Below are 26579 nucleotides of genomic sequence, written 5' to 3' on the forward strand. Positions count from 1 at the left end.
TAATCATCAAAATTAAACGAAATAAACATTTGAAATATATGAGTTTGTATGTAATGTATGAATATAATATACAAGTTTCACTTTTTAAATGGAATTACTGAAATCAATCTACTTTTTCATGATATTCTAATTTTATGACCAGCACCTGTATACTAACTCATGTAATTTACATCTCTTTTTAATATCACCATATCAGATTGTTGTAATATTGTACCATTACATATTTTATTGACTTTTATTTGAATTTATTGGTTGTTTTCAAGATTCTGTTTCATCTTCTGTAACAAGTTTATCTCTTTTTAGCTCGCAGCAGCAATCATTGGTGTAACCACGGTGACATGTATTTGTTTTTCCATGTGGAGGAAGTTTAAAAGATCACTAATGGATTCAGTTTGTTTCAGAACCTTGAATTTGTGCTCTAAGTTAGTCTCCTGTTTTACCACAGTTGTGCTGCAGATTCAACACTATGCTGTCTCAGAGAAACTATTGCCTTGAATGTTGAATGTTGCTTTAACTGCAGCCCTTCTGTGCTAAATTTGCAGCAGTACTGTGTGTATTTGTGTGGTTAGAGGTTTCAGGGTGTATACAGTCAGGGCATAGAAGTGGATGTATGTTATTCAGTTTAGTGGCAAGTATGTTCATTAAATAGACATTTTCTATGAATTAGCCAATTTTCTGAGGTTGTTTTAATTGTTGTAACTTCCTCACAATTTTCAAATATTTGTGCATGTAAAAAGAAAAAACATGGCTGTTCATCATATGGGTACAAATTTATTGGTATCATCCATGACAATCTCTGCAGGTAAAACTGTCACGAGCTGTTAAATCAAGTGAATATTTACAGATAATTATTATGGGAATAATTTACACAGTAAAGTTATTGGAGACAAAAGTCTCCAGGTGATAAATCTAACAGATGGTGTAGTGTATGTGTGCTTCTGTTCATGTAATTATGATTGTTTGCTCATCATTTTTTATTAGTCTTTTTTGTCTTTAAGTATTAATTGGTGTCCAGACAAAGTCAACAGCACGTTTTCTTTCGTCGTATGCCTCTCGTGCTCACACCCCTCCACCCTCAACCCTCATCTTGAGGCCTTGCCATGTGCTGGGCGGCAGGCCCAACAGGATCCTCCGCTTTTCCGAATCGTTGATAATCGTTGACCGACTCAGGGAATGAAGCAGTGCCGCAGCAGAGTGCTATCCTGCCGCTGCAGCTGCTCCTGGCTGTCACAGCAACTGGGGCAGAAAATCTGACTTATCACTTTGTCATAATCAGCATTGTGGCTTCCAATCTCCCTGAACTTCTGTGTCTATTTATTTTGTCAGCCTTTTTCTTTGTCCTTTTGATTTTTTAAATCTAGTACCTTTTTAACACACATCCACGCTGAAAAGTATTTTTTATTCTGAGCCATGTTGATCTATATGAACAGCGTATATGATACAGAACATAAGAAAAATAAATAAACAGCAGTGTTCATACTTGAACAGATATTTGTTCAATCAAGGTCTGCAGAGAAAAAAACATCCCACTTCTGTCCTGCTCTTTAAACTTTAACGTTTATTGAAATTCCTGTTAGAAATTATCAGGACCATGAAGCTTGTTAGCAATTCGCTTCTGAGTAAGGAGACTGTGCAAAGAGATAGAAAATGAGGGGAATTTTAATGGCTTTGAATAATTCCCTCTAAAATCCACAAGTAATTAAACTATGACCTCCTCTTCCATCCTGGTCACTTATCCAAACTAGATCACAGCTTGAAGTTCTGCACTATTCCTTTTTGTCGCCCTCCATGTGTGAATATCTTCATGTTTGTGTCAGAGTAAAGAATAAATAGAGCTATTCTTCCTCAAAGAAATCATTTCTCACTAAATACTTTAAAATAATATTCTTTTTATATTTATTTGTTTATTTGTGAAATACACAATTAAAAAAAACAAAAGTAGAAGAATGTAGGTTGATATCATGAGCAACATCCTGTATCTCATAAACCAGAAAACAGAATTCAATTAAAACTCTCAGAAAGTAATTATTGGATGAATATCTACTACTGATAAACTTTTGGAGTCAACTCCACTCAAGATGGTTGCCACAGTTAAGCAACCTTATCAAACACAAAAATGCATATGACTTAGCCAATTCTACAAACATTGAGCTCAAATTTGGTGTGACAGTAGTTAAGAGCCATCTGCTACCGCCAGAGTACACACTGCTGCTTAAACCGTTAACAAACGTTTACAGTCAAGACTGTCTGTTAGCAAAATATTTCATGAACCACTGGCAGGATTTTGATGACATTTCCAGAAAGTTATCATAGGAATGATTGACAGCTGGAGTCAAGTCCAATCAAAATAGCTGCCACAGCTAAACTACCTGTGTCCTCACAAAAACATAAAGTTTATGTGGTAGTAACTGAGACTGATTCCCAACACATACAAGCATTAAAAGATGCCATAGCTGTGGCAGCCATCTTGAATTAAACTCTGTCATGAAGGTGGCAGGAAATTTGCATTCCTTCGAGGAATGCTAGGCCTTTTTTAAAGAAACTGATGATGTAAGACATGTTTCATGAGAAAAAGAGATATTTGTGCAAAAAGACAGGACAGCTGGATAGCAGGAAGGATAATGGCACAACATCACTGAGACAGATGACAGCATGCACAATGAGTTAGACGCTGCAGCAGAATTTTATTTTCTAAGTGTTTATGTAGAAGTTTACTATTTGTATGCATTTACCTCTTTGTTAGTCACAAATCTGGCTGTTGCATCAGTGAAACAACTCTTTAAAAAAGGATGGATAACCAGAACCTAAAACCTATGTAATTTTTATAATTCAAATTGAGATCATCTTTTATTAGACAAAGACGGGTTAGGGTTAGGCAGATGTGCAACAACAAGGAGAGACTCTTCTATTGTTCATGTTCAACGATTCTTATATTGTTTGGATTGAAAAGGTCACTGAACTCATCACAGCACGGCTGTTAGAAATGAGAATAACGCCAATTCATTCAAAGCATAAAGATTTGTTTATATGTAGCAGAGGCCAAATGTATGCACCTCATGTCAAGCTTTTGTCTTTTAGACAGAGTCTGAAAAAAACAACAACATTAAATTTTAGTACATCCAAGTGTGCAAAGAACTTCCTGACACTGTGCAGTCATGGACAAAACCAACAAATCCTTAGAATAGTTCAGGATGTCGTTGGGCTTTTGTTAGTATGCTTAACTTTTTAATTGTTCATTTAAACAAAATATATTATTACATGGGAAAAAAAACAATAAAAGCAGCTGCAAATTCATTCTTTTATTGGAATCCTTGAGAGTTCAGCAATGACATAGTATTTCTTTTGTAATTAAGGTAGAAATTACTCTCCCGACCTCCCCTCAGCACCGATGCCCTTAATCTGAACTCATTTTCTTAATTAAACTGGACCGAAAGTGGAATAAGTCTAATTACTGAAGTGGTCTGCAATTTAAAGACCATCCACAATCTACATTTACCTCGTGTGTTTGATAACAGACTCTTGTCTTGACTTATTTCCTTCCAGTCTGTTTGCACTGACAGGAGCAGCAGCACAGTCTCTGAGCTGCAGATAAGCAGGGAGGTGGTGCTGAGTTGACGGGTGTCGGTAAGACAGATTCCACCCTGTGGGCAAGTCTTGGCAAAATAGAGCAATGATCAGGTGCCTGCCTGAAACAGCATTTTTTTCAAATGCACAAAACCCACATAAGCAGCCAAGTGGCAGATTTTCAACCATGCATCCTGCCTTTGTGCCACGAAAAAGCATGTGTTCATGATGATTATGAATGAACCATCAAATCCCATGCCACTCTGTGTTTGAGTGGGTGAAAAATGATTCACCTTTCAGCTCCTTCTCCAGCTGCTGTTTGCTCAAACTTAATTAGGAGAGAAAGAGCGGTAGTCCATCTTCTTCACCAGCTTGATATGAGTTGTTTACAAGTCCACCAACTGCTAATTTGATTGCCTGAATAAATGACACAAAGCAAATGAATCTGAGCTCTCTGCTCTCTCTCAGATGGTTGGCTGTCGCCCTTTGCACCTCAATAAATCAGCCTTCTTCGTGCTATTTTCTTCTTGCCCTATACAGTGGCACAAGAAATTATATCATACATATGCAAAATGAAATAAAGCAGCTTGGCTTATTGTGTATAGGTCCATTTTTTGCACTCTCTCATTACCTTTTAACAGAATTGTATTGAAGCAGAAGAGGTGCCCATTTCTCAATTCTCTAAGAAAACTCTCTTAGATCGATTGCCTGCTCAGCTTCTACAGCTTCATAATTAAGTAGATTGTGTAACAGGAAGTGCTTTTCTTTGCCATTTTGCGCTTTATCAGGGAAAGGTGATTATTTTGGAAATACAATGCTCCAAAAGTTCATTGCACAGCTGTCTTTAGCCATGTGGATCCAGGATTTGTTAAGGACCATAATGCCCACACACAACAAGGATCAGTGGCTCAGGAGGTAACCAGAGGGTTGCGTAGTTCCTTGTAAAGGACCTACATACCAGTCAAAATGTCCCTCCAATCCTTCCATATATCAAAGTACTCGTAGCTCCTGAGATGAACTCAGAAAGAAACTAAAACATTAATAAGAAAACATAAGACTGTTGTGGCAGCAAAAACAAAAAACAAAAAAACAGAAACTTCAGGGAATCGTGAAGAGAAACAAGAAAAAAACAGACAGTGCATTTCTGTAACAAGCTGAGGAACAGATTATAAGGACTGAGGCTGATGAGGAAGTAGACACAGGTGACTGATTACTAACAAGGAGCAGGTGCAGATAGGTGAGGCAGGCTGACATGGAAAACTACTGACTGAGGGAGCGTGAATAATGGCACAGGGAGCAAAACTATACAACATAAAAAACAGGAAATAGACAAAACACACGGATCACAACAGAAACACAAATGAAAACAAACCCAAGACTAAAGATCACTCAAAATACTCAAATCCTAACAATTTTGCTCAACATTTTCTTAACTTCTTTCATTTTTTTTATTTCACTCTCACTCACTCATGGCTCAAATATATACTTTTAATTACCAGATATTTATTTCTAAACAATGTTACTGAAATTGTATACACTGAGGTTGTATAGTCAACTGCTAATGTTTCTAAAATAGATCTATTTTGTTTTCCTGCAAGAACTGTTAAACAACATGATTTAGTAATGTAGCTTCTCTTTTCATAAGCTTGTCTAATAAAGAATTAACGAAGAATCAGCCCACACCTGAAACAGTATTTGAACTCTTTGTTCTGCTATTTTTAGACCCGAATATAAGGAAAGGCTCTTCTGTTTGTAATTTCTAAACAGCTTTTCTCATTTAAATGCAAATGTCTTTACGTCATTAGCATTGAAGCAGTCATACATGAAACATTCATGGCGCCTCCACAAAGTCTTATGTCTACAAAGCGACTACAGCTCAGCATGTTTGGTAAGGGCACGGTGAGGGATGAAGAAGTGTCTCTGTGTGGGGAGCTGACTAAATGAAGCATTAGCTTGTGCTCTCTGATAATTTATGGTGATGTTCTGCCTACAAAGCAGTGTGATGGGCTTTCACAGAGGAAACTTACAGGTCACTGGTTCCTGAAAGATGATCTCAGGCATTTATCATAAACTAAGTGCTTTGCAGGATCTGGGAATGTTGCACATCTTGTAAAGTCAGCCCCGTAGTTTATCACAATCCATTGCTCCTGTTGGTAACTTCAGTTAAGCTGAAATGATGGAGAAAATTTCCGCGTGTGAAGCGTTCCTTCAGGTCACACACAAACATTCTCTAAAAGGACTGTCAACATTCAGCAGAGGAAATACAGCATGCCGCCCTATAAAAGCCTGGGTTAGAGATGTAAAACAACGTACAAAGTTTAAACATATGTTAATTTTAAACACCACTTCATGTTGTGGCTCAGCAGATAAGCACTTCTTCCCTGAGCCCAACATGGAACGATCTCTTTAGTTGTCATTTTTTTAAAATTATTTTGCTTTTCTTGAAATCTTTTAAGATAGTCAAGTAATATTTCTACAAGCTGATGGTCTTTCAAAGTTTTTTTTTATTCTTTGAACTTTAGCTGCTTCTTATTCTTTGTTTTTTGTTTTTTTCATTTTCAGTTCTGTCGCTGACAGTTTTTAAAGAAGTCTTGCTGTTTGTAAAGTAATCTTAACTCTGATCGATGAATCGCTCAGGAATAAAGGACTCCCAAACTCAAGGGATGAACCAGTGTTGTGTTGACGCCTAACTTAGCAAAGAAGTTGTTTAAAATTGGACTGAAAATGTTTTTTTTTTTGTTTGTTTTCCATTTCCTTTTGAAGAGATCAGAACCACATTTATTGGTGAATTACTTTTAAAGAAAGGGACTTAAATACAGTTCCATCTTTTTTAAACGTTCATTTATTTGCATCACTGAAATTGACCAAACCTCCATGTTTATTGTTTCTATTATTTTTTGTCCAGTTAAAACTGAGATATGAAAATAAATAATAAATTTACCACAGGAGAGCTTCAGATGCCATAATATGCCAACATTTGACAAATAAACCTCAGCCAGAATTTAGATGTTGTGTAAAATTACGAAGTGTTTTCTTATGTTTAATACATTTGGCTGTGAATTCTAAAAAAAAAAAAAACACCATAATTTTGGTTGTTTTTCCATCTCTGACATTCGGTATTTGTCAGGCTACTAAATAAAACAAAAACAGGTAATCAGTTTAATAATGAAGCTCGATGGACTTTCACTAATCTGAAATCTTCAAAATCAGACTTCAGCTAATTTTTTTTGGATGTGGTCCAGATCTGTCCTCCCTCTCCCCCCTGTCCTGTGACGGGCCAGTCCCCCTCCCGTGTCCCGCCCTCAGCCCGGACCAGCTCGGTTCGGGACTCACACACGCAGAGAAGCATCAGAGAAGCGCATTAGGCGACAGGAAACCCGGAGGAAGCCAGGCAGGACGAAGACGAGCCGAGCAGCTGCGCAGCGAGAAGCTGGTACCGTGCTGGACCGGGATCCGGGTCCACATGGACGCTGCGGGGACGCGTCCTGCAGGACAGCGGGGACAGTAGGACAACTGGACACAGCAGGAAGAAGCACCATGAAGTTTGCGGTCGCGGTGTTGTGGTTCTCCTTCTTGGCTCTTGGGAAGGCTGCTCTGCAAGAAGGTGAGACTCTGGGGGGGAAACATCTGGGTGTAAACTGTTGAAGATGTTGCCAACATCTGTCGGAACATAAAACAGAAGGTAAAACGAGAAGAAGAAGAAGAATTGTCTCTGATTGTGGCTGGTGTTGCTTGACCGGCAGCACACCTCTCCATCATGTTTTAGGACATCATTTCAGAGGAATTAGTCGGTGATTGTTGTTCCTAATGAAGGAGGTGTTCACAGAGTAACATGTTGTATCATTTATATGGGATTGTACTTTGAATCGAGCGAAGAAGAAGGACAAAACGCTGGGGTCAGGAGAGGAGCGCGTTCATAATTTATGAAAGAGTGAGAGCGCAGCGCCCCCCCGGGGATGTGACTGAGGGTGGGAGAACGGCACGAGACAATAAAAATACAATAAGCATCGAAACGAACGGGGGAAAGGAATTCCCTCACATAATAAAGCTTTTTGTGTCTCACAGGCTTTATTATGAAAAGCAAAGAGGGGAATATTGTTTTCCTGGAGCTGCAGAAAAAACACTTTTTGTTTTGCTGTGATGGTATGATATGAGCTTCCTGCAAGGCATTTGCAATAAAATATTGTTGTTGTTTTCTCAAAAACAGCTTAGTTCTAATAACTTGCAGATCCATTTTCATTCAAAACATTTATTTGTTGCAAGTCCTAACTTTTCATGTTGTGGTCTGGGTGCACTGCTGGGTGGAGCGCAGCAGATTCCAGGTTACAACCACTTACATCATTTTTACTGCCTTTATGAAGTCTGTAACTGAACCATTTGCATGAATCATTCACTGAACTCAGTCATTTGCATGCATAGAAGCAACTAAAGTTATTTGGAAAAGTCTTGGCTTTCCTCCAGCCTCAGCTTCCATCTATTGTTTGAGTCTTTTGACTGACAGTCTCTGATCAGAGACTATTGATGAAGTTGTTGCAGTTAAGAAGCTAAAACTCTATTTTCAACTAGAACAATTGAACATTTTCTGCAAAAATGCTGTGCGAATGCTGAGTGCTAAATGACTCTTGAAATGTGCCAAAAAAAGCTAAAACTACCTGACAGCTAAAAGTAGCAAAACCCTAACTAAAAGCTAGAAGTAGCAAAATTAGAGATAAAACCTAAAATTATCAAATGTTTGCTAAACGTAGAGAAACGATCGCTAAAAGAAGCAAAACATCAGCTAAAACAAGCAAAAATATTAGCTAAAAGTAGCAAAATGCTAGAAGTAGCAATGGGCTAGCCTAAAGCTAAAAGGAGCAGATCGCTAGTTAAAAGTAGCAAAACAGAAGCTAAAAGGTAAAAATATCTAACTGTTATTTAAAAGTAGCAAAAGGCTAGCTAAAAGCTAAGCAATAGACGAGCTAGAACCTAAAATTAACAAAACATTAGCAAAAAGTCAAGTAGCATAAGAAGAAAAAATTAGAACCAGCAGATTTCAAAGAAACAAATCTGAAGAGATCTTCATGTTTTTAATATGGGATTTTATTTTGTTAATAAAGTTAAATATTTTGAAAAGTCCAAATGTTACAAAAAATGAATCATTGTACCCATAACCTGAGCTGAGCTGAGCATTTTGATATGTGAATGATTACAATAACATCTATGTGGAAGTAGTTAGATTTCAGAAAAAATGTATAGGAAAAGAATAATAAAGAGAAACAGGAAAACAATCAGTATTCACACAATTCTCATTTGCATGCACCATTGGCTTTAAACAGAAGGGTTCTGTTATCCCTCTCAGTGGTACCATCCTGTTGTGGTTCCACTTGGAACAGCTGTAGCGGTGTTAAGGTGATCATACAACTGTGGCACACATGGGGAGTTTCAGATTGAGAAGGAAGCAGGGTGCACGGCGGCATGCTGGGCCCCTCCTGCGTCTCTGTCACTCATCCACAAAGCTTCCCCTCAGAGTGCTGCACATTTTCTCCTTCACACAGGAAGTAGACACACACATACCCGCGCTCTAATGCATCATAATTTTCCTACAGAGATTGAATTTCATCCCCTCCAACCAACACAGAGCACATTCTAATCAATACGTTCCCCTTTACATCTGCCCAACACACACGCTCACACACACACATTCACAGGGTCGATCAGCTTCCCTCTGGTGTAGACTGCATCCTCCTGCAGGAGAATCCATCCCTGCAATGTTTGACTATTAGAGCTCTTGTATGTTTACTGGTGTAGATCTTAAACAGAGCTGCTGTTGGGACCTTAAAAAGACACAGCTGACTGATTGTGCAGGAACCTTATTGTGGGTCTTTGCAGACTTTGTGGGGATCTGATGCAACCAAATACAATACAATACAACTAACATAACAACATTTTCAAATTTTAAGCACTTTATTTATTGCTGTTTCCAATTCAGTTCAGTTTAAATACCACCAATTCACAATAAAAGTAATTTCAGGGCACTATACAGAGAAGTAACAAGCTGAATCATAAATCCTATTTATTTCTGAGTGGTTTTTAACACCTAATAGTAAGTTCTTTCAGCTGCTTCCTTCTTCTGGGGTTGCCACAGCGAGAAAACTCACATGAACAATTTGTCAGTTGTTTTACTGCCGGATGCCCTTCCTGCTGCAACCTGCGCTCGAACCTGCAACCTCAGGATTACAAGACTGCGGCGCTGACCACCAAGCCACCGCACTTAATAATGTTGTTAAATGTGTTTTATAAAAAATGTTAGGTTTGGTTTTGATTGCGCTGTCATGTATTTTTGATGTAAAGAAGAGGAAGAAGAATAAATCACAAAACCCTGAAATGACATAAGTTCATAAACCAAAGGTTTAAGCTATTTAACAGCGAGTTTTTTTGCTCAAAAACAGACATTCTGTTCAGGAGAAATTAATAGCATTAAAAAGTGTCAGAAGATTTATTGAAAGACACCTTAGGTGAGATTCAAACAGGAAACTGACATGTTTAGATGCCAACAGTAAAAATAAAACCAATGCATGTCTGAAAGAGTCTTGAATGACTGAATAAAGACATTTTAACAGACTAAAGCCCATTTCAAAAAGAAAATATGTAACTAAATGGCTTTATTAGAGTTCAAAGGTTTCCTCAAAAATCCCTCAGCTGCAGCACCTGAGCCACAGCTGTCCTCTCCAAGCCCACAGAGCATCAGGAATCGGCTTACAACGGTAAAAACAATATCTCTCTTTAGATGCAAGAAGAAGTGGGAATTAGTTTTCCCTCTGCGATTCCTTTTGCTGTCAGTTCTCCTTCCCCTCGCCCTAGTTAATGTGTCCTTCTGCACTAACTTCTATCTGTCCTCCTTGTTCTGCTGCTCAGACACCACAGGGAACTGCTCTGGGTCACTCTGTCTCACTCCATCCCTTATCAGCTCTCACCACTCCTTATTTGAAAGGCTGCCGAACTGAACTCCTTTCTTCTGTCTGTTGTTGGTCTCTAAAACAACTCAGGCTGTGCTGAATATTGGCTTCTTATGAACAAATGCAGCTTGAAGCTTTGGGCTGATACAGCCATGGCGTTACTGAGGGAGCCTCGTGTTTGCTGCTCATCTACAAATGTCACATGGCGCTCCAAGCGTCCAGAGAACACAGCTGCCATTTGCATCTGACTTACATATAATGAGCAACAGCAAAGTGGTTCAGTTTTTTACTTTAGGATATGTGTGTCAAACTGAAGGTCTGCAGGCCAAAAAGGGCCCTTGACATTTTTTTTATCCAGCCCACAGGAGTATAAGAATGTACAATTCTAATTCTAAAAAAGGTGAGACATTCTGTAAAATGTAAATAAAAACAAACGCAGTGATATGAAAATCTCAGAAATCCACATTTTTTTCACAACAGAACGTAGCAACCATATCAAATGAAAACACCTCGGTTTTCTGCAGCTTCCCATCAAAGTGAAAACTTAATTTTATTAATTTATATGTTAAGAAATGAATGCTGTTAACGATGTCTTTCTAACAGTTACATTTTTTATATAAGTTGTATAAATGTCTTGAGGAAAAGATATATATGAATAATTTGACACGTTACATCTAAAAACCAAGTTTAGTTAAAATGATTTTTTTCTGTAAATATGGACAGCTCTTAGCTTTTCTACAAAAACTTTGTTAGTAAATCATTTTAAAGAGTCTGTTATTTTCATCCCATTCAGAGTGTTTTTTTACACTCATACATTTTATGTATTTTCACCTGAATGAAGTTGATTCAAACTGGATCATATTTTGCTTGGTTTTCTCTGTTACTCTCCTCCTCAGGGATCCAATGTCTCCCAGCTGTTTGCAAATGAATGGCTGGTGAATTTAGAGCACTGTTCCTTCATTTCACAGCTTCCCACTGGATGCAAATGTCACTCTTTAACTGATGATTACGTCTTGTGCCTGACTGCACAGAGTGCTCAGAGCTCTTTTCAGTTCCCCTGGCGATTGATCTGTCTGAGGTGATTGTGTCAGCACGATCATTTTCCAGCCTTGGGGGTTTAGTTGAATTCGTTGGCCCATGACCAGCCATCAGTCCAAGTCTGAGGGTCTGTGGGCTGCATGACTCTAAGGACATGACTTCATTTCTCCACCCAGAGAGGAAGGGTCACTTCATTAATTAATCATTTCTTTGTATGTTCTGAAACATTTAAGAGCACAGTTATGTGGAGCTCTAGTTAAGTGTTGTACTTTTTTTTACGTATAAAAGTAATTTTTTGCACATTTACATAATATATAATTTGATGTTGACTGATACGTTATCTAATGAAAAATAATCACAGTATTTTTAAAGAATAGGTTAAAAAATCTGTATGACATTAACGGGAACTTGTAGTGCAAACATCTGCAGTTTATCAATGTTTGTCCAAAAAAATATATCTCTATATCTATATTTAAATGACGCAGGACTCATAGTTTCCAGGTGTTCTGTGTTTTTAAATTCATATTTGTGCCACTGTGAGGCTGACATTTGTCATTTTGCAGTTACCGTATATCTGATGGTGTACTTTCAGTCAGACATTTTGTTCTCATGCATTGCAGAGCCTTTGACCTTTTTACTTTCACCTAACTCCATTCAAGATTTCAACTAATGCAATATTTTTTAATGGCTGCACAGTTTTTAAGCTGAAGGCCTAGCGTTTCTTGAAGAAATGCATATCGCACATTGCCTTTCATGCCAGAGTTTTAAACTAAGATCACCTTGTGTTGAGGAATTATGGAGTTGTAGCTGTTTTGTTCAAACACTGTAAATGACATTATACAAAGATCTAATGTCAGCTGTTTGCACTTGAAGGAAAATCTCAACACAATGATGGGAATGACTCTCAGCCTATTACCACATGGAACAGTGGTAACAGTGGTTTAGCACATGGATATTTTAGCTCAAGATCTGTCAAACTGACTGACTGTGGCAGCCATCTTGAACTGTGTTGACTCCAAAAGTTAACGAGTCAAAATACTGTAGAATTTGTAGCGCTCTGAGTACGGTATGTGTTGAAGATGGTGCTCAGCTACCAACACACCAAATTATAGGTTAATTTATGTAAAACTGACTGAGCTGCAGAACTTAAGGAAAATCTCCAGCCACAAAGAGAAAGTTTTAGTTTTATGTTTTGTTTTTCATGATTATTTGTGAATGAAAAAAAAAATATTTGTGTGGCACGAAAAGAGAGGTTCAGATAACAGACTGGATTTAATTTTTAAGAATTCAGAACGCATCCTTGTGATGATTGGAGCTTAGTTGTGGAAATTGCAGGTTTAGGTCGGAGATTTCCCCCATGAGCTGCAGCTAGACCCCGCTCATTCAGAAAAACACGTTCAGTCATGAGCAAAAACATTACCGCCTTTACCTTTGGCAGTGGGCGATAAAGTAACGACCTCCCTCAGCCTCAGCAAAAGATTTTATCTAAAATGTGTAAACATTTCTTTAAACCTCTGTTTATTTTAGGTGTGTTGACTGTTATTGTGAGAACAGGGCTGTAGGTATTGTGTCAGATTAGTTAAATAAGCTGAGTTGATAAGATTTTTGTCTTTTCAAAAGTTAAAACAATTATCTAATTATTTGTGTTCATTCCTGTTCTTCAGCAAGTTCAGCTCCCAGTCACACATCTGTCCGAGGGAAACTTTTAACACGTTGCTGTGTCTTCTTGTCCAGTCTCAGAGGACTTTGTGTTGCTGGCTGAGATGGAAGATTCCTTGCTGAGAAACCTCTTCAAAGGTTATCAGAAGTGGGTGCGGCCCGTCCAGCACGCCAACGACACCATAACAGTTCGCTTCGGCCTGAAGATCTCCCAGCTGGTGGATGTGGTGAGCAAATAACCCACACTTTTTTACAATTGAACAGCTCATCCTTATGTAAAAGATGATTGTTATTTTAATGTTACCAGATGTTATTTCTGATGTATTTTATAATCTGAAATTTATTTAGAGTCTGCAGCTGTGACAAATTATTTTCCTCAAGGATAAAAAAGTTGAATCTGTTCATTCATTCTAATAAAGTGTACAACAGTTATCTGAAGGTTTATTCAAAGATACTGCAAATGCATTTAATGCTAGACTTTAATTAACTTCTTTGGGCTGTCAGGTTTTCTAGAAAAGACCAATTGATAGAAATTCTAAAACTTGGCAGACCTTGAATCAACAGATAGTGTACAAAAACAAACAAACAAAAAAAAACAGCTGAATAATTCCATGTAAGCGTTTTTACTGTTTGGAGTTGACCTAGAAAAATGTTGCAAACAGTCACAGTTACAGTAAGAAAACCTGAATCATCACTTCTTTGTGGGTATTTTTAAAACTGAGGTCTTCAGTTTTGACAGAGTTTGGTCACTGAGCGTGTCAAACCTCATGTTTAAAATGCTAGAACCTGCTTTCCATTTTCCACCTTTGAAGAGCCGAGATGGACCCATCAAGTCTGATATTTCCTTTAGAGCGAGAAGACAAGAAAGACTGTTTGATATTAAGTGTGTAAGAGCAAACTACATTTGAAAAAAAAAACAATATCAAGAGTAAAAACATAGTGGAGCTTACAGTAAGAGCTACCAAAAATATTAGAGGAGAGAAAATAAGGAGACTTATGGAACAATCATGTAATGAAATGATGAGGAGATCAATAATTTGCAGAGACAAATAAAATGGAAAGTAAAATTGAACAGAAAGTTTTAAAAAGACCTGAAGTGGCCTTCTGTAGCACCGAGCTGCACGGGCCCAGATTACATTCATTATTCAAACAAGAACACACACTGCTTCACCGAGGCCCACAGAGGATAACATTTCATCTTTTTCCTGTACTTTCAAACAGAAATAACATTTAGAAAAGTGCTGTTTTCTGCTAAAATTTGGTATATTTATCCTATTCAGAAGTCAACATTGTTAAAGATGTAATTCCATCTCTTTTATTGTCTCTCATGAGAGGACAGATTTATTCATGAAATTTTCTTTATTCCCTTTTACCTTTCAACATTTTCACTGAGTTTGTTCAGCACAGGAACACCATAAAGATGTTTTTTCTACCAGTTTCTTTTAATGCCTCCTACAGTTATTTGTAATTTTGCTCATATTTCATTTTGAGAACCCCTAGAAGAAACTCAACGCCTGGTTTTGTGTATTAAACTGTTTGCATTCTCACTGCAAACCATAAAATAAACCATAAAAGTGGTTATCCTGAACTACATCAAATGGTGCTGTCTAAAAGAGTTTACTCCAGTAGTTTTTAAAATTGATTGAGATGCAATCTGAAATGCAGGTACGCATTCAATGTAAACAAAGCACATGCTCGACCTACATAACGCCACAGTCTGTGTAGGTCAACAAATATGGTGGAATTAGACAAGCGTAGAGTCGAGGAGAAGATTTTTTTTTTTTTTATTAACTTCTTGATTTCAGCTTTATGTTGCTCTTCATTAGCTTCTCTGATCTTATTATTTTATCATTCCCAGTAAGCAGATTTATCAGCAGCAAACTCAGTTTCTTTATTTGTTTTCTTGCAGGATGAGAAGAACCAGCTGATGACTACAAACGTCTGGCTCTGGCAGGTGAACATGAGTAGTTTTAGGAAGAATTCAGACAATTTCTGACAATAAAGACAGTTGAACAGTGATCACTAACAGAACTTGTGCCAGATTTCTTTTCCTAATGTCCAGATACTTCAGAAAATTAAAAGCCCAATCACATCAAGACATATTTACATTATCATAGAAAATGTGAAAACAAAAAAAAGGAACATTCTGAATAATTTTTTAATAATAAAAACTGACCATGTTTTTTTAAAAGTAGAAGAGATTTTTTTCTCTAAATCTGAGCAGCTTTTGTGTGATGTCATGATTATTTTTTTAAGGAGTGGACTGATGTGAAGCTGAAGTGGAACCCGGATGACTACGGGGGTATCACCTCCATCAGAGTGCCATCAGAGACCATTTGGCTACCTGACATTGTTCTGTATGAAAAGTGAGTTCCGCGGGCCTCTGAAGGAACCGAACACTCGCTCAGAATGTGCAGTCTGTCAATTCAGATTGATTCCTCTTCCTCTACTACTGTCCTTCCCCTTTTCCCCTTTCCAATTCTCTTTCTGTGTTCTGTTTTGTGTTCATCTTTCCTAACCTCTTTTTTTCCTCAGTGCTGATGGTCGATTTGAGGGCTCTCTGATGACGAAGGCCATTGTGCGCTGGGATGGCACCATAACATGGACTCCACCTGCCAGTTATAAATCCTCCTGCACCATGGACGTCACCTTCTTCCCCTTCGACCGACAGAACTGCTCCATGAAGTTTGGTTCGTGGACTTACGATGGACACATGGTGGACGTGGTCCTGGTGGATCACTACGTGGATCGTAAGGACTTCTTTGACAACGGCGAATGGGAAATCCTGAATGCCACGGGAGTTAAAGGAAGCAGGAGGGATGGGGTGTACTGGTACCCGTTTATCACCTACTCCTTCATCCTAAAGAGGCTGCCGTTGTTCTACACGCTCTTCCTCATCATCCCGTGCCTTGGCCTGTCCTTCCTGACCGTGCTGGTGTTCTATCTGCCGTCAGATGAGGGGGAGAAGCTGTCACTTTCCACATCGGTGCTGGTGTCACTCACAGTGTTCCTGTTGGTCATTGAAGAAATCATCCCTTCATCCTCAAAGGTTTGTAGCATACACATACATGATTGCAAGGTTACACTTTTTCTTCTTGTAATCCTAATTCTTATTTAGCGAGATCATGACCAAAATTAATGTCAACCCAGTTAAGAAAAAAAAGTGAATTAGTTTTAGATGTCGACCTAAGGATTTATTTTAAAAAGTTTCATTAAAATCTGTTCAGTGGTTCGTGAGATTTGTTGCTGATGGTACAGACAAACATGCACACAGACAAAAACATTATCGCTCCGTATCAGGAGGGGATATAACCTTCCACTTGACATCCATTTATTTGAATGGAAATGTGGACTTTTTTTTATAAACTGACTGAAACATTTAGATTAAAAAGAAAAACAGATCTACTGAAAACCTACAGGAACATGTTTTAATGTGATGAATGAGCTGGAACAGAGTGTTTAACTCATAAAAGTGACATTTTTGTGCTTTTATTTCTAATTGTTTTTTTTACATCAACAGGTGATCCCACTGATCGGAGAATACCTCCTCTTCATCATGATCTTTGTCACCTTCTCCATCATTGTCACAGTTTTTGTGATAAATGTCCACCATCGTTCGTCTGCCACCTACCACCCCATGGCCCCCTGGGTAAAGAGCCTCTTTCTTCAGAGGCTGCCCAGGCTGCTGTGTATGAGGGGCCACACCGACAGGTAAAACCCGAATCACTGTATTTGTATTTTAGTCGAAAATAAGACTACAAATGTCAACTGAAAACATGAATAACATTTTGTACCTTTTGTCCTCAGATACCATTTCCCAGATATTGAGATGCGGAGCCCCGAGCTGAAGCCCCGGCGAGGTCTGGGGAGGAGGGGCGTTCTTGGTGGCGGCCAGCAGAGAGGAGGCCTCGGGGGGGTCGAGGATGAGAACCAAGCCTGGCTGGCGATGCTGGAGAAAGCCACAAACTCAGTTCGCTACATCAGCCGCCACATCAAGAAGGAGCACTTCATTCGAGAGGTGCGGGGGTGGGCAGACATGTTGGGTCACATTTTACTCTCAGCACTCTCTTTACTTCTCTCACATTTTCTTCAACCTGGTCTTGAAATTCAAAGCCTATAATTTTTGAAGGAATGCACATCGCCCGCTGCTTTTCCTGACAGTTTTAGACTAAGATCATCTTGTCTTGAGAAATTAGAGTTGTAGCTATTTTGGTCAGACCTTGAAAGTAACATTAGACACATTATCATGTTATATCACTTTTTATTTTCACTCCGCCTTTGTATTTATCAGCAGGTAATAGTTAATCTGTCCCGACATGAATGGATTTGCTGTGGAATAAGTGCTTAAAAGGCTCACATGTGTGAACTTTCTGACGTCTGTCTGTCTTTGTTTCTTCAGGTTGTACAGGACTGGAAGTTTGTGGCTCAGGTTTTGGACAGGATTTTCTTGTGGGCCTTCCTCACAGTCTCAATTCTGGGAACTATTCTGATCTTCACTCCTGCTCTGCACATGTACCTCAGCACACCGTCATGAAACTCAAAAATCATTATCAATTCATTCATTTATTTATTTATTTATTGTCTCTCAGTCTCTATGATTTATTCACCAAGTTATTAATTCTATTCTAAAACCAAGCTCAGGCTCCAAACGTCATCCTCTCACAGTTTGGTTTGTAACCCATAATAACTACTGGGAACTGTAATGTTTTAAATTAAACTTATTTTTCATTCCAAGTTGCATGTACAGGGGTGTGAAGAAGTGAAAGCAATAAGCAGAGTAAAGTAGAAATTGATTTAAATATTATGTTTGTATGACTGTAATATTGCAATGGTAATTGCAATAAAATGCACAATATCAACATGGTTTTATCTGTCACATGCACTTTGTTGTCAAGCCACTTGTACTCAGCTGTATTTTCTGTGTGATGATCAGAGTAAAAATAAATCTGAAATCAATATTCTGTATCTGTTGAGACTAATTTGAAAACGACAACTAAAGCAGCAGCGGCTCAAAGGCCCCATGCAGTCTGCTAATGTCTTCCTGCTTCATCTCCACTTAGTTTGTGTATTAATGGGTTTGATTATGCTGCCTGCAGCACATAAAAATTTAATTGGAGTCAAATTTGCACATTTCAAAAATTGGCACAGGTTAAATCCACATTTAAAGTCTATGCTTCAAGTGTATAATCAGATGTCAGGCGGGAGAATCTTGGTTTTTTGCATTTATGTCACTATTTTTTAAATACTTAATGATCCACTTGAACATCATTTTAGATGAAGCACACATCCTGTCATGACACTGATAGTATTTAATGCTTGACCCATTCATCAAAAACAACTTGAACACAGCAGACTAAAGATGCTGACTGGCAACTTACTGCAAACTCTTTGTACTCAATAACTCTAAAAAGTGTGAGGCAGCTATTAAAAGAGATAAATCTAATTCTCCAAGAGCTGAAGAACAAAGCTCCATTGGTTTTAGTTAAAGGTGTTTGTTGCAAAGTATGAAATCAAGCCTAAAACAGGTTTTCCTGAACTAAATCAAAGAGTTTACTACAGTAGTTTAACATTTGACCTATTTTCAGTCACTTCAGCTCTTCTTGTAGAAAAACAAACATGATGTCCAGTCACAAATTTTGCTTCCAAATTTTTATTTAAAGACAAATGAACCATCAATATGAGAAAAATATTGTCCAGTCTTTGTGTCTTACTTTATTTTCATACATTTATGTAACTAAGGTGATTCTGAATTCCTGTAATTAAAAGCACTAACAGAAGGGTGAACAGATTTCACTTTTTTATGCTTTATTATGAACAGTTCTAAAGTTTTTTGTGTGATTGTTTGAGTTTATGTGAATCAACAACAATCTTTGTTAAATCATTTTATAGTGCTTTTTGTAGGACATTATTTTAAATATATATAATTTGTCGATAGCCAGAATGGTTTAAATTTTGTGTCAGGTCTCTTGCTAATTGACTGAATCAGAGCCTGTTAAAAATGTTGAAAACAATTAATTTCTAAATAAATTATGGAGACAGAAAAAGCCCAATTTAAGTTTTTGGTTGTTTGTTTGTTTAATTACAGATATTTACATTTAAAGCAAAACCCCACCTCTTAAAAGATGCAGTTACTGGTTAAATGTGTATTTTCCATCTAACTAATTTAGCAGTTTAAGTTTTAGAGTACTGATTTAGAATTTGCTTTTGTATTAGCTTTTTTTGTTGTTGTTTTTATTCTTTTAATGCTCTTCTAAAATCAAATGTTGTGTTCTCCACCAGAAAGAGAGTTGTTTTAATGTGCCTGTTATCAGCAGGGAAATTGGAAAATATTTGTCTGCACCTAAAATGACAAAATTTGCAGAAAAAAAAGTTGATCTATTACAAAATCCATTCAGGTATTAAAGTCGATTTCTTTATTAGGAAATTATAACCTGCCAAAACCTACAGCCAGCTGATCACTACAACATGTAGATGATAAGAAATAATGGACTTTTTTGTTTTATTTATTTATTTTGCTACAAGGTCCCCAAAATAAAAGACTTTTACTGAACCTAGGAGTTTATGCTCAGACCAAACAAAGCGTGAAGATCAGGCAGTGTAATAACACAAAATGGCCACAGGATGGCAGTATACACTTTATTCCTAAAAGACTGCCATATTTATAAAATCTGCTCTTTGATACTTTTTTATAATACAGAAGTAATGTCAGATGGTACAGAAACATAGATGTAAGAAATAAACAAAAACAAGCATGTTTTGAATCACAATACTCATTTATGTATTTGTTGTGACTTTGTTTTGTAGTATTCAGGGTTTCGATATCCACTAAACATTGTGACAAATAGCAGTCACAGAGATGCTACAGTGCTGTGTCCTCTGACCTGTTTTTTGTTTTTTTAAATGGCAGAGTTTTTTAAATTATTATTTGTTTTATTTAAACAAAGTTTCTCGCCTGATTCCTGCACACTTGAACAGTCTGACCTCAGTCGGCTCTTCTATTATTCACAGCTACAGATCTGAGTCATGGAGACAGGGGTGTGTTTGTTAGTGCAGACACTGCATAAATGTGGGTTTGTGTGTGTCAAAACCACTGACTGAGACAGAAAATTTATAAAAATTAACAAGCGTTCAGGGTTTTGAATAAGTGTTGCATCTGAGACTCCCAAAACATTTGAAGAGAAATGTATGTTTTCTCAAAAACTATATTAAAAACCTCCAGTTTTTCCCCTGTGCTGCTAGAAAATTAAATATTTAATTGTGTAAGTTGCATGACAATGAGCTCAGTGAATGCTGAGTGCTGAATGACTTCACTGAACAACCTGAAACTGTTAGAACAAGCAGAACAGAAGCTGAATTTAGCAAAACAGTAAAATAGTTAAAAGCTGAAATTAGTAGAACCGTAGTTAAAATCTTAGGTTAACAAACACAAATACAAGCAAAAATTAGTGAAACAGTAGATAAAAGTATAAATGAGCAAAAAGATAGCTAAAAACTAAAATTAGCAACACTATGCCATGTCCTCTCTAACTCTGTCCATATGTCTCCTCTGTCTTTTTCCTGGCAGCTGCATCTCTAACATCCTTCCACCGATATATCCACTGTCCCTCCTCTGCACATGCCCAAACCATCTCATTGTGTCCTCTAACTTTATCTCCCAGTCCTTCAACCTGTGCTGGACCTCTGATGACCTCATTCCTAATCCTGTCCATCCTCGTCCCTCCCAAGGAGAACCTCAACATCTTCAGCTCTGCCACTTCCTGTTCTGTCTCCAAACCGTCCAACATGGCTGCTCTCACCACTGTCTTGTAAACCTTTCCTTTGACCTTTGCTGCCTCCTTTTTTGTCACAGATCACTCCTGAAACTTTTCTCCATCCACTCCATCCTGGCTGGACTCTCTTCTTCACCTTTTTACCACTCTCCCCGTCCTCCTGGACAGTGGACCCTAAGCCCTTGAAGTCCTGCACCTTTGTGACCTCTGACCTCCCTGTAGCCTCACTGTTCCCTCTGCCTCCCTCTCATTCACACGTTCTCTGTTTTTCTACAGCTGACTTTCATTCCTCTGGCTACAGCTCAAATTAACAAAACAGCATCTAAAAACTAAAAGTCAAATAAGAAGACAAAAACAGAGCCAGTATGCTGAGGTTGTGGTTGTTATATTGTTTGGTTTTAATCTTTTTGTTATTGTATATTCAGTTCATTTTGTTATGTTGTTCCTTGTGATTTCATTTGCATACTTTCGCGTTGATTTCCTGTTTTTCCCTCATGTCGTTCAACATTGTATTCCTTCAGTCAGTCCTGCTCCTCATTACTCATCTGCTCCTTGTTTGCCCATCAGCCCAGCTGCATCTACTTGTTCCTCATCCCTCTCAGTACTTCTTCTCCTGGTTCTCACCTTGTCGTCAGTCCGTCATATTGTTTGATTTGCTGCTGTGCCCTATATGCTCCTCTGCTCACTTCTCTTGCATTTTCTTTGCTTCCTTGTCAGCCTTTTAGTTTCTAATTAAATCCTTATTTCTGCTCATGCTAGTCTTGCCTAATGAATTTCTACAGGTAAAATCTTTGTCAATAAACTTAAATATTTTGAAAAGTATTAACGTTACAATTACTAAAAGTCATAGCACCCATCTCCTAAATAAGCAAACTGTTTTGATAAATGATTGGCTAAAATAGCTGAAATTATGCAGAAGTTTAAGTCCAGAAAGATGTTAAATGTACAGAAGAAACATTCACACAAATATGATTCTCATTACTTTTGTACTCCATCACAGATGTAACATTGGTTGTGTTTTAAGACAGAATTTCTAAAAAATGAAAATTGATTCATATTTATATGCAAAGGTTAGTTTTTGCTAATGGAACATTATAAACTGAAAACATATTTGTGCACACGAGTCATAAAACTGTAAAGGGGGCATCAGGAATTTTTGCTTAGTTTTTTTTTTTTTCATCTTATTGAACATTCATTGTAAAACTTGGTATCTGAACCGACTTTTATGAGTCAGAAAATGTATTTGCTCTGCTTCAGAGAGAAGGACTTAAAATACAGAATAAAAGCTCCTTCTGAGCAGTGTAAGGTTTAATCTTCGCTTGAATTAGCTTGGAACGTGCAAAGATTTTTCTTCTGTGACAACGGCATATAATTCCACCAGGAATGGACAAGAAAAGAATGAAACGATGATCAGAGGAGCACTTGGGGGAACGTCCAGGCATACAGAAAGACTCAATATTCTGCATCACATCTGGTATTACTACTGCAAGCTCTGACTCATTTGAATGGAAAGGCTGAAGCATGTATTCTTCACAGCGTCGGTCTCGTGCATTCTTCATGCTCAGACTCCAGGTTGCACGTCAGGATGTAAAAACAGTCTCGGCTCTGACATTTTTTTTACAAAAACCTTAGACCTCAGAAGAGCAAATAATTTCTTCATTTCTGCAGATTCGAGAGATTCAGTAGTAGCTTATGCACATGATTAAACTGTGTTAAAGAGACAGCACATATATTGTAGTTTATTTCTTAAAATACTGGGTTAAATTGGGCTTTTCGACAAGAATACAATGTAATGATAAAACAGAAAACAAAACAACATATTTTATATATGTGATGTTAGAAATGTACTGTTTGTGAGCTGAAACATCATTTAATTTAAACATGACACAGAGTCAGGCCTTTTCAATGAATGCAATGACGCCCACAAAAAACTGAACAAGGATCTGTTCACGTATCATTTTTTAAAGCACATGATTCTATCATGAGATTGCACAGATCGTGAGAAGAGTGAACTGAGGTCTCAGATGTTGTAAAAACAAAACATGTCTCTGCATTGTGTAAAAATCTAAAACTCAGTGACCCTGTGTTATAAAGCTGGGATTTTTCTTGCTAATTGAACATATCCAAAGTAGTCCTTTAGTTTTCTGGAACATTGGAAGGATCTAATTATTTGTTATTTTTGAAGCTTAAGCTATTGCATCTGAGCTTCAAAGTCTTCAGCTGTAATCAGTCCCAGCCAGTGTATCAAAAATAAACTGTACAGCAGCTGTTATTTCTGAAAGAAAAAAAAGACAATTTGCCGTCTTCATATGAAGATATCTACAGCTGTGGTCATTAATGTTGATACAGTTTACTTAGGATTAAATGTACACAAATTATTTATTTTAAAAAATGAAGGTTAGATCTATGCATACGTGCAAAAGTATTTGTAACTGTTCATTTTTACCTCTTGGGATCTCTAATGTGGTTAATCTGCAAACAGTTCCATGTCTTTCCGAACACCCAGCAAATTTATCTACAAGCTCCTGTAGAAAACAGTCTGTTAATTAGATATATATATATTTTTTAATGTCAAATAGTTTGTATGTTGATCCTTTGTTTGCTATTTGCAGTTTCCTTCTCTTTTTCTTTTTTGGTGCATCTGACATTCTAAAATGAGAACCCAAACAGGAAATTTTTGTGCTATAGAAAGCTAAAAAAAAAAAAAAAAAATTAGCCGAAAATTCATTTTCTAACCAATGTTTGAGCCTTTGACCCACAAAATAAAAATAGTTGGGGCTTGTGACCCCAAATAGTATCAGTGTAAGAAAAGAATCTTTGCTAATAACCCTATTATACCAGAACGTAATAACAGCACTAAATGCCTCAACAACTATCTTACTATTTGTATAAAGTTATGACTACTGTAACAATGCTTTCTACCAACTATGATAAGAAAATTAGATGTGGAGATCATCTGAGGACTCTCACTTGATATTTTATGATCCACAGTGGTGTCCCAACCCCACCTTTGGGAACTGCTGTGCTACCCCTCGTGACACAATATTCAGTGATGTAAACAGCACATTCGCATGCTTGGTTTATCTGTGTGAGACTCTTATATCCAGCTGATGTTGACGTGCTCAAAGCTGATTTTCTATATGACAACGTGTGTGATAAATCAAGACAATCAGTTAAAGACATAAAAACATCATATTTTTCATAAATACAATGGCTCTCCAGTCCCTGAGGGTTTAATCAAACAATCTTAACTTAAAATAAAATGATGGCAGGATTACACACATATGACATAACATCCAGACCAAAACCATTGGGAGGGAAAAAGAGGAGGAAAGAAGACGTGTGACAGAAAGATGGTTTGTAGACTGAAACAAACAGAGGAGTTACAGAAACCCTGCAGGCGCTCTTGTAAGTGTCGGAGGTTATTGCCGGTGCTCACAGGCAGAGCTGCAGGACTGAACAACACAGACTGAAGGGGAAAAAAGATGGAGGGCTGGAGAGGAAGAATAAAAGAGGATGAAAACATTAGGACCAGAGCAGCATATGGGGAGAGGCATTTATCTTCTTCTTCTTCTTTTTTAGAAAACCAGAAAAAGTGAGTGAAAGGGGTGACTAAAAGTCAGACAAAATTAAAAAAAGATGATGGTTTGAAGGCAGAAGAAGAAAATAAATGAGAAAGTTAGAAGGAATACACAGATCCTGAATGCATCACAGCAAACAAACACTAACACCCCATCATAAGTCATGTTGTTGTAAGGTAAGCTGCTGGCCCGGAGATGTTGTTACTCCTGCTGAGAGCATCACACAGAAGCCTTTTTCAAAATAATTACATGATGCAAGATGTCATAATTAACTATGCACCACGTTTAACCTCACTGGAAGACAGCTGTGCTGATTTAGGGAACATTCAGCGATGCATGCTAACATGTAATTGTGTTCATCTGAATTATTTCATTATCTGCGCTGCTGCTGCAAAGAAATGCTCATCAGTCAGGGGAACAAACAGGACAATAAACTTGGTGTAAAACACAGGATCAACAAAGAACACCAACTGTTTCTTCAAAATAGATCAGGAAAATCAGGAGAAAGAGTTAATTTAACTCTTCTGAAGGACACTGGAGCAAAGAGAATGGACAGTCTGAATTTAACAGAAAACAGGATGGAGATGAACAGAATTACATTACAAAGAGTTACAAACTACAATTAAAGCTTAGGATCCAAGTTTTAACTACATCTTGAAGTAATTCCCACATGTCTGTATTTAAGCATTATTGTTCATTTTTATCCTCTCTCCTCTGGAAGTAACAAGATGCTCAATACATAAAATCTGATCTGTCTGAAAACACATCCACCAAGGAGTCCTGAGGAGAATAAATATCTGTGAAAATCTTCTCACTTTCCTGTTTTTGCACAATGCTCCATCTTGTTGTGTCAAATCCACGTCAGCAAAAATCTATAATAGAGAAAAACATTCAGCCACCACAAGTTCAGATGCTTTGACTCATCTGAACAGCTGAAGCTTTAAACTTCGTCTAACCTGAGGCAAAGAAATCCCAAATTGTTTTATGCAGAGATCGCTCTATTTCCAAACGGACAGACATCTCAAGTATGCTAAAGTTAATTGATGAAGAGTGTTTCTTCCATGCTGACTGTCCTAAGATGTGCATTACTTCACCTTCTTGCTTCTGTACATCACAAATATATAGAAGAAGCTGAACAATGGTGCAAAATGAGCTTATATAAAGTTTTTTTTATGGTTGACTCTAATTTAATAACAAAGAAATGACTAAATCTGCTAGTGGAAGAAAAATAAAAACAAACAAACAAATAAATAAATAATTAAATATGAGGGACTCCCTCCCACTTCCAGGGGCCACTGAAGCAGACTCTGTGTTTGGTTTACTTTCATGATCATTTCTGTTTATCTTCCACTACAGAAGGAAACTATCAGAATTACAACCTAAATCTGTTGTTATGAAGAATTTGTTCAACAGCCTGAAAAAGAAGAAGAAAGTTTCCTCCAAGGTGAGGGGGCGTGGCCTGTGTGGGAGACGTGCGCGGATCCAAACTGCGCGTTCAGCGCTCTTTGAGTCATCGTGCGTTAAGTGCGCGGGAGGATGAGTCCATTGTGGCTCGAGGGGACAAACCCGGACGAAGTTGGCGGCATCCCTGTCCTGTGAGCGGACAGGTGGCTGTCATCCGCGCGCGCTGATTCCACAGGAAGTGCGCAGATTCTCCGCGAGCTGCTCTCAACACAAAAACTACAGCTGAGCGCAGCGAGAAGAAGGCAGAGCGGAATCCAAAGTGACTTTTGGAGTGACGCTCGCGCCAAACACGGAGACAGACTGCGCGCGCGTGTGTGTGTGTGTAAGTGTGTGTGATCACAGACCCGACAAGGTGAAAGAGACAGAGAGGGCAGCAGCTGCAGCCTGACAGCTTCCAGCGGAGTTCTCCTCTCCCGCAGAAATGGAGATCTGGAAGCGCAACGGATTTATGTTAGTTGGAGTTTACCTGTGGGCGTCATTATACTACCAAGGTGAGTAAAAAAAAACAACACAGCAAAACAAATGCAGCATTTTCTTGATTTTATTTGATCTGGAAGCTTATCTGTCGG

At 37.9% G+C, this 26579-nt stretch overlaps 2 protein-coding genes across 2 annotated transcripts in view; both read left to right on the forward strand.

Annotated features, from left to right (window-relative positions):
* Nucleotides 1-6821: 6821 nt before the first annotated feature.
* chrnb3a (cholinergic receptor nicotinic beta 3 subunit a) lies at nt 6822-19198 on the forward strand. The gene is made up of 8 exons (XM_017417026.3): nt 6822-7168; nt 13272-13423; nt 15106-15150; nt 15453-15562; nt 15732-16245; nt 16717-16907; nt 17004-17214; nt 17596-19198. The coding sequence occupies exons 1-8, from the start codon at nt 7102-7104 to the stop codon at nt 17728-17730; spliced, it is 1425 nt and encodes a 474-aa protein (XP_017272515.1). The 5' UTR covers nt 6822-7101; the 3' UTR covers nt 17731-19198.
* A 6920-nt stretch (nt 19199-26118) lies between these two features.
* chrna8 (cholinergic receptor, nicotinic, alpha 8) overlaps nt 26119-26579 on the forward strand; it is a 37001-nt gene continuing 36540 nt past the window's right edge. Inside the window, exon 1 of the mRNA XM_017417025.3 lies at nt 26119-26501. Coding sequence (XP_017272514.1) covers nt 26432-26501 — 70 coding nt within the window. The 5' untranslated portion in view covers nt 26119-26431. The remainder of the gene's footprint in view (nt 26502-26579) is intronic.

This window comes from Kryptolebias marmoratus, linkage group LG3 (assembly GCF_001649575.2).
Source record: "Kryptolebias marmoratus isolate JLee-2015 linkage group LG3, ASM164957v2, whole genome shotgun sequence".
Lineage (NCBI taxonomy): Eukaryota > Metazoa > Chordata > Actinopteri > Cyprinodontiformes > Rivulidae > Kryptolebias > Kryptolebias marmoratus.

What these genes read in the sequence shown, in the direction of transcription:
- chrnb3a (XM_017417026.3), top strand. Translation starts at nt 7,102, where the DNA reads ATGAAGTTTGCGGTCGCGGTGTTGTGGTTCTCCTTCTTGGCTCTTGGG. An exon ending in TCTCCCAGCTGGTGGATGTG is followed by an intron (nt 13,424 to 15,105) that starts GTGAGCAAATAA and finishes GTTTTCTTGCAG; the next exon opens with GATGAGAAGAACCAGCTGAT. An exon ending in CAAACGTCTGGCTCTGGCAG is followed by an intron (nt 15,151 to 15,452) that starts GTGAACATGAGT and finishes TATTTTTTTAAG; the next exon opens with GAGTGGACTGATGTGAAGCT.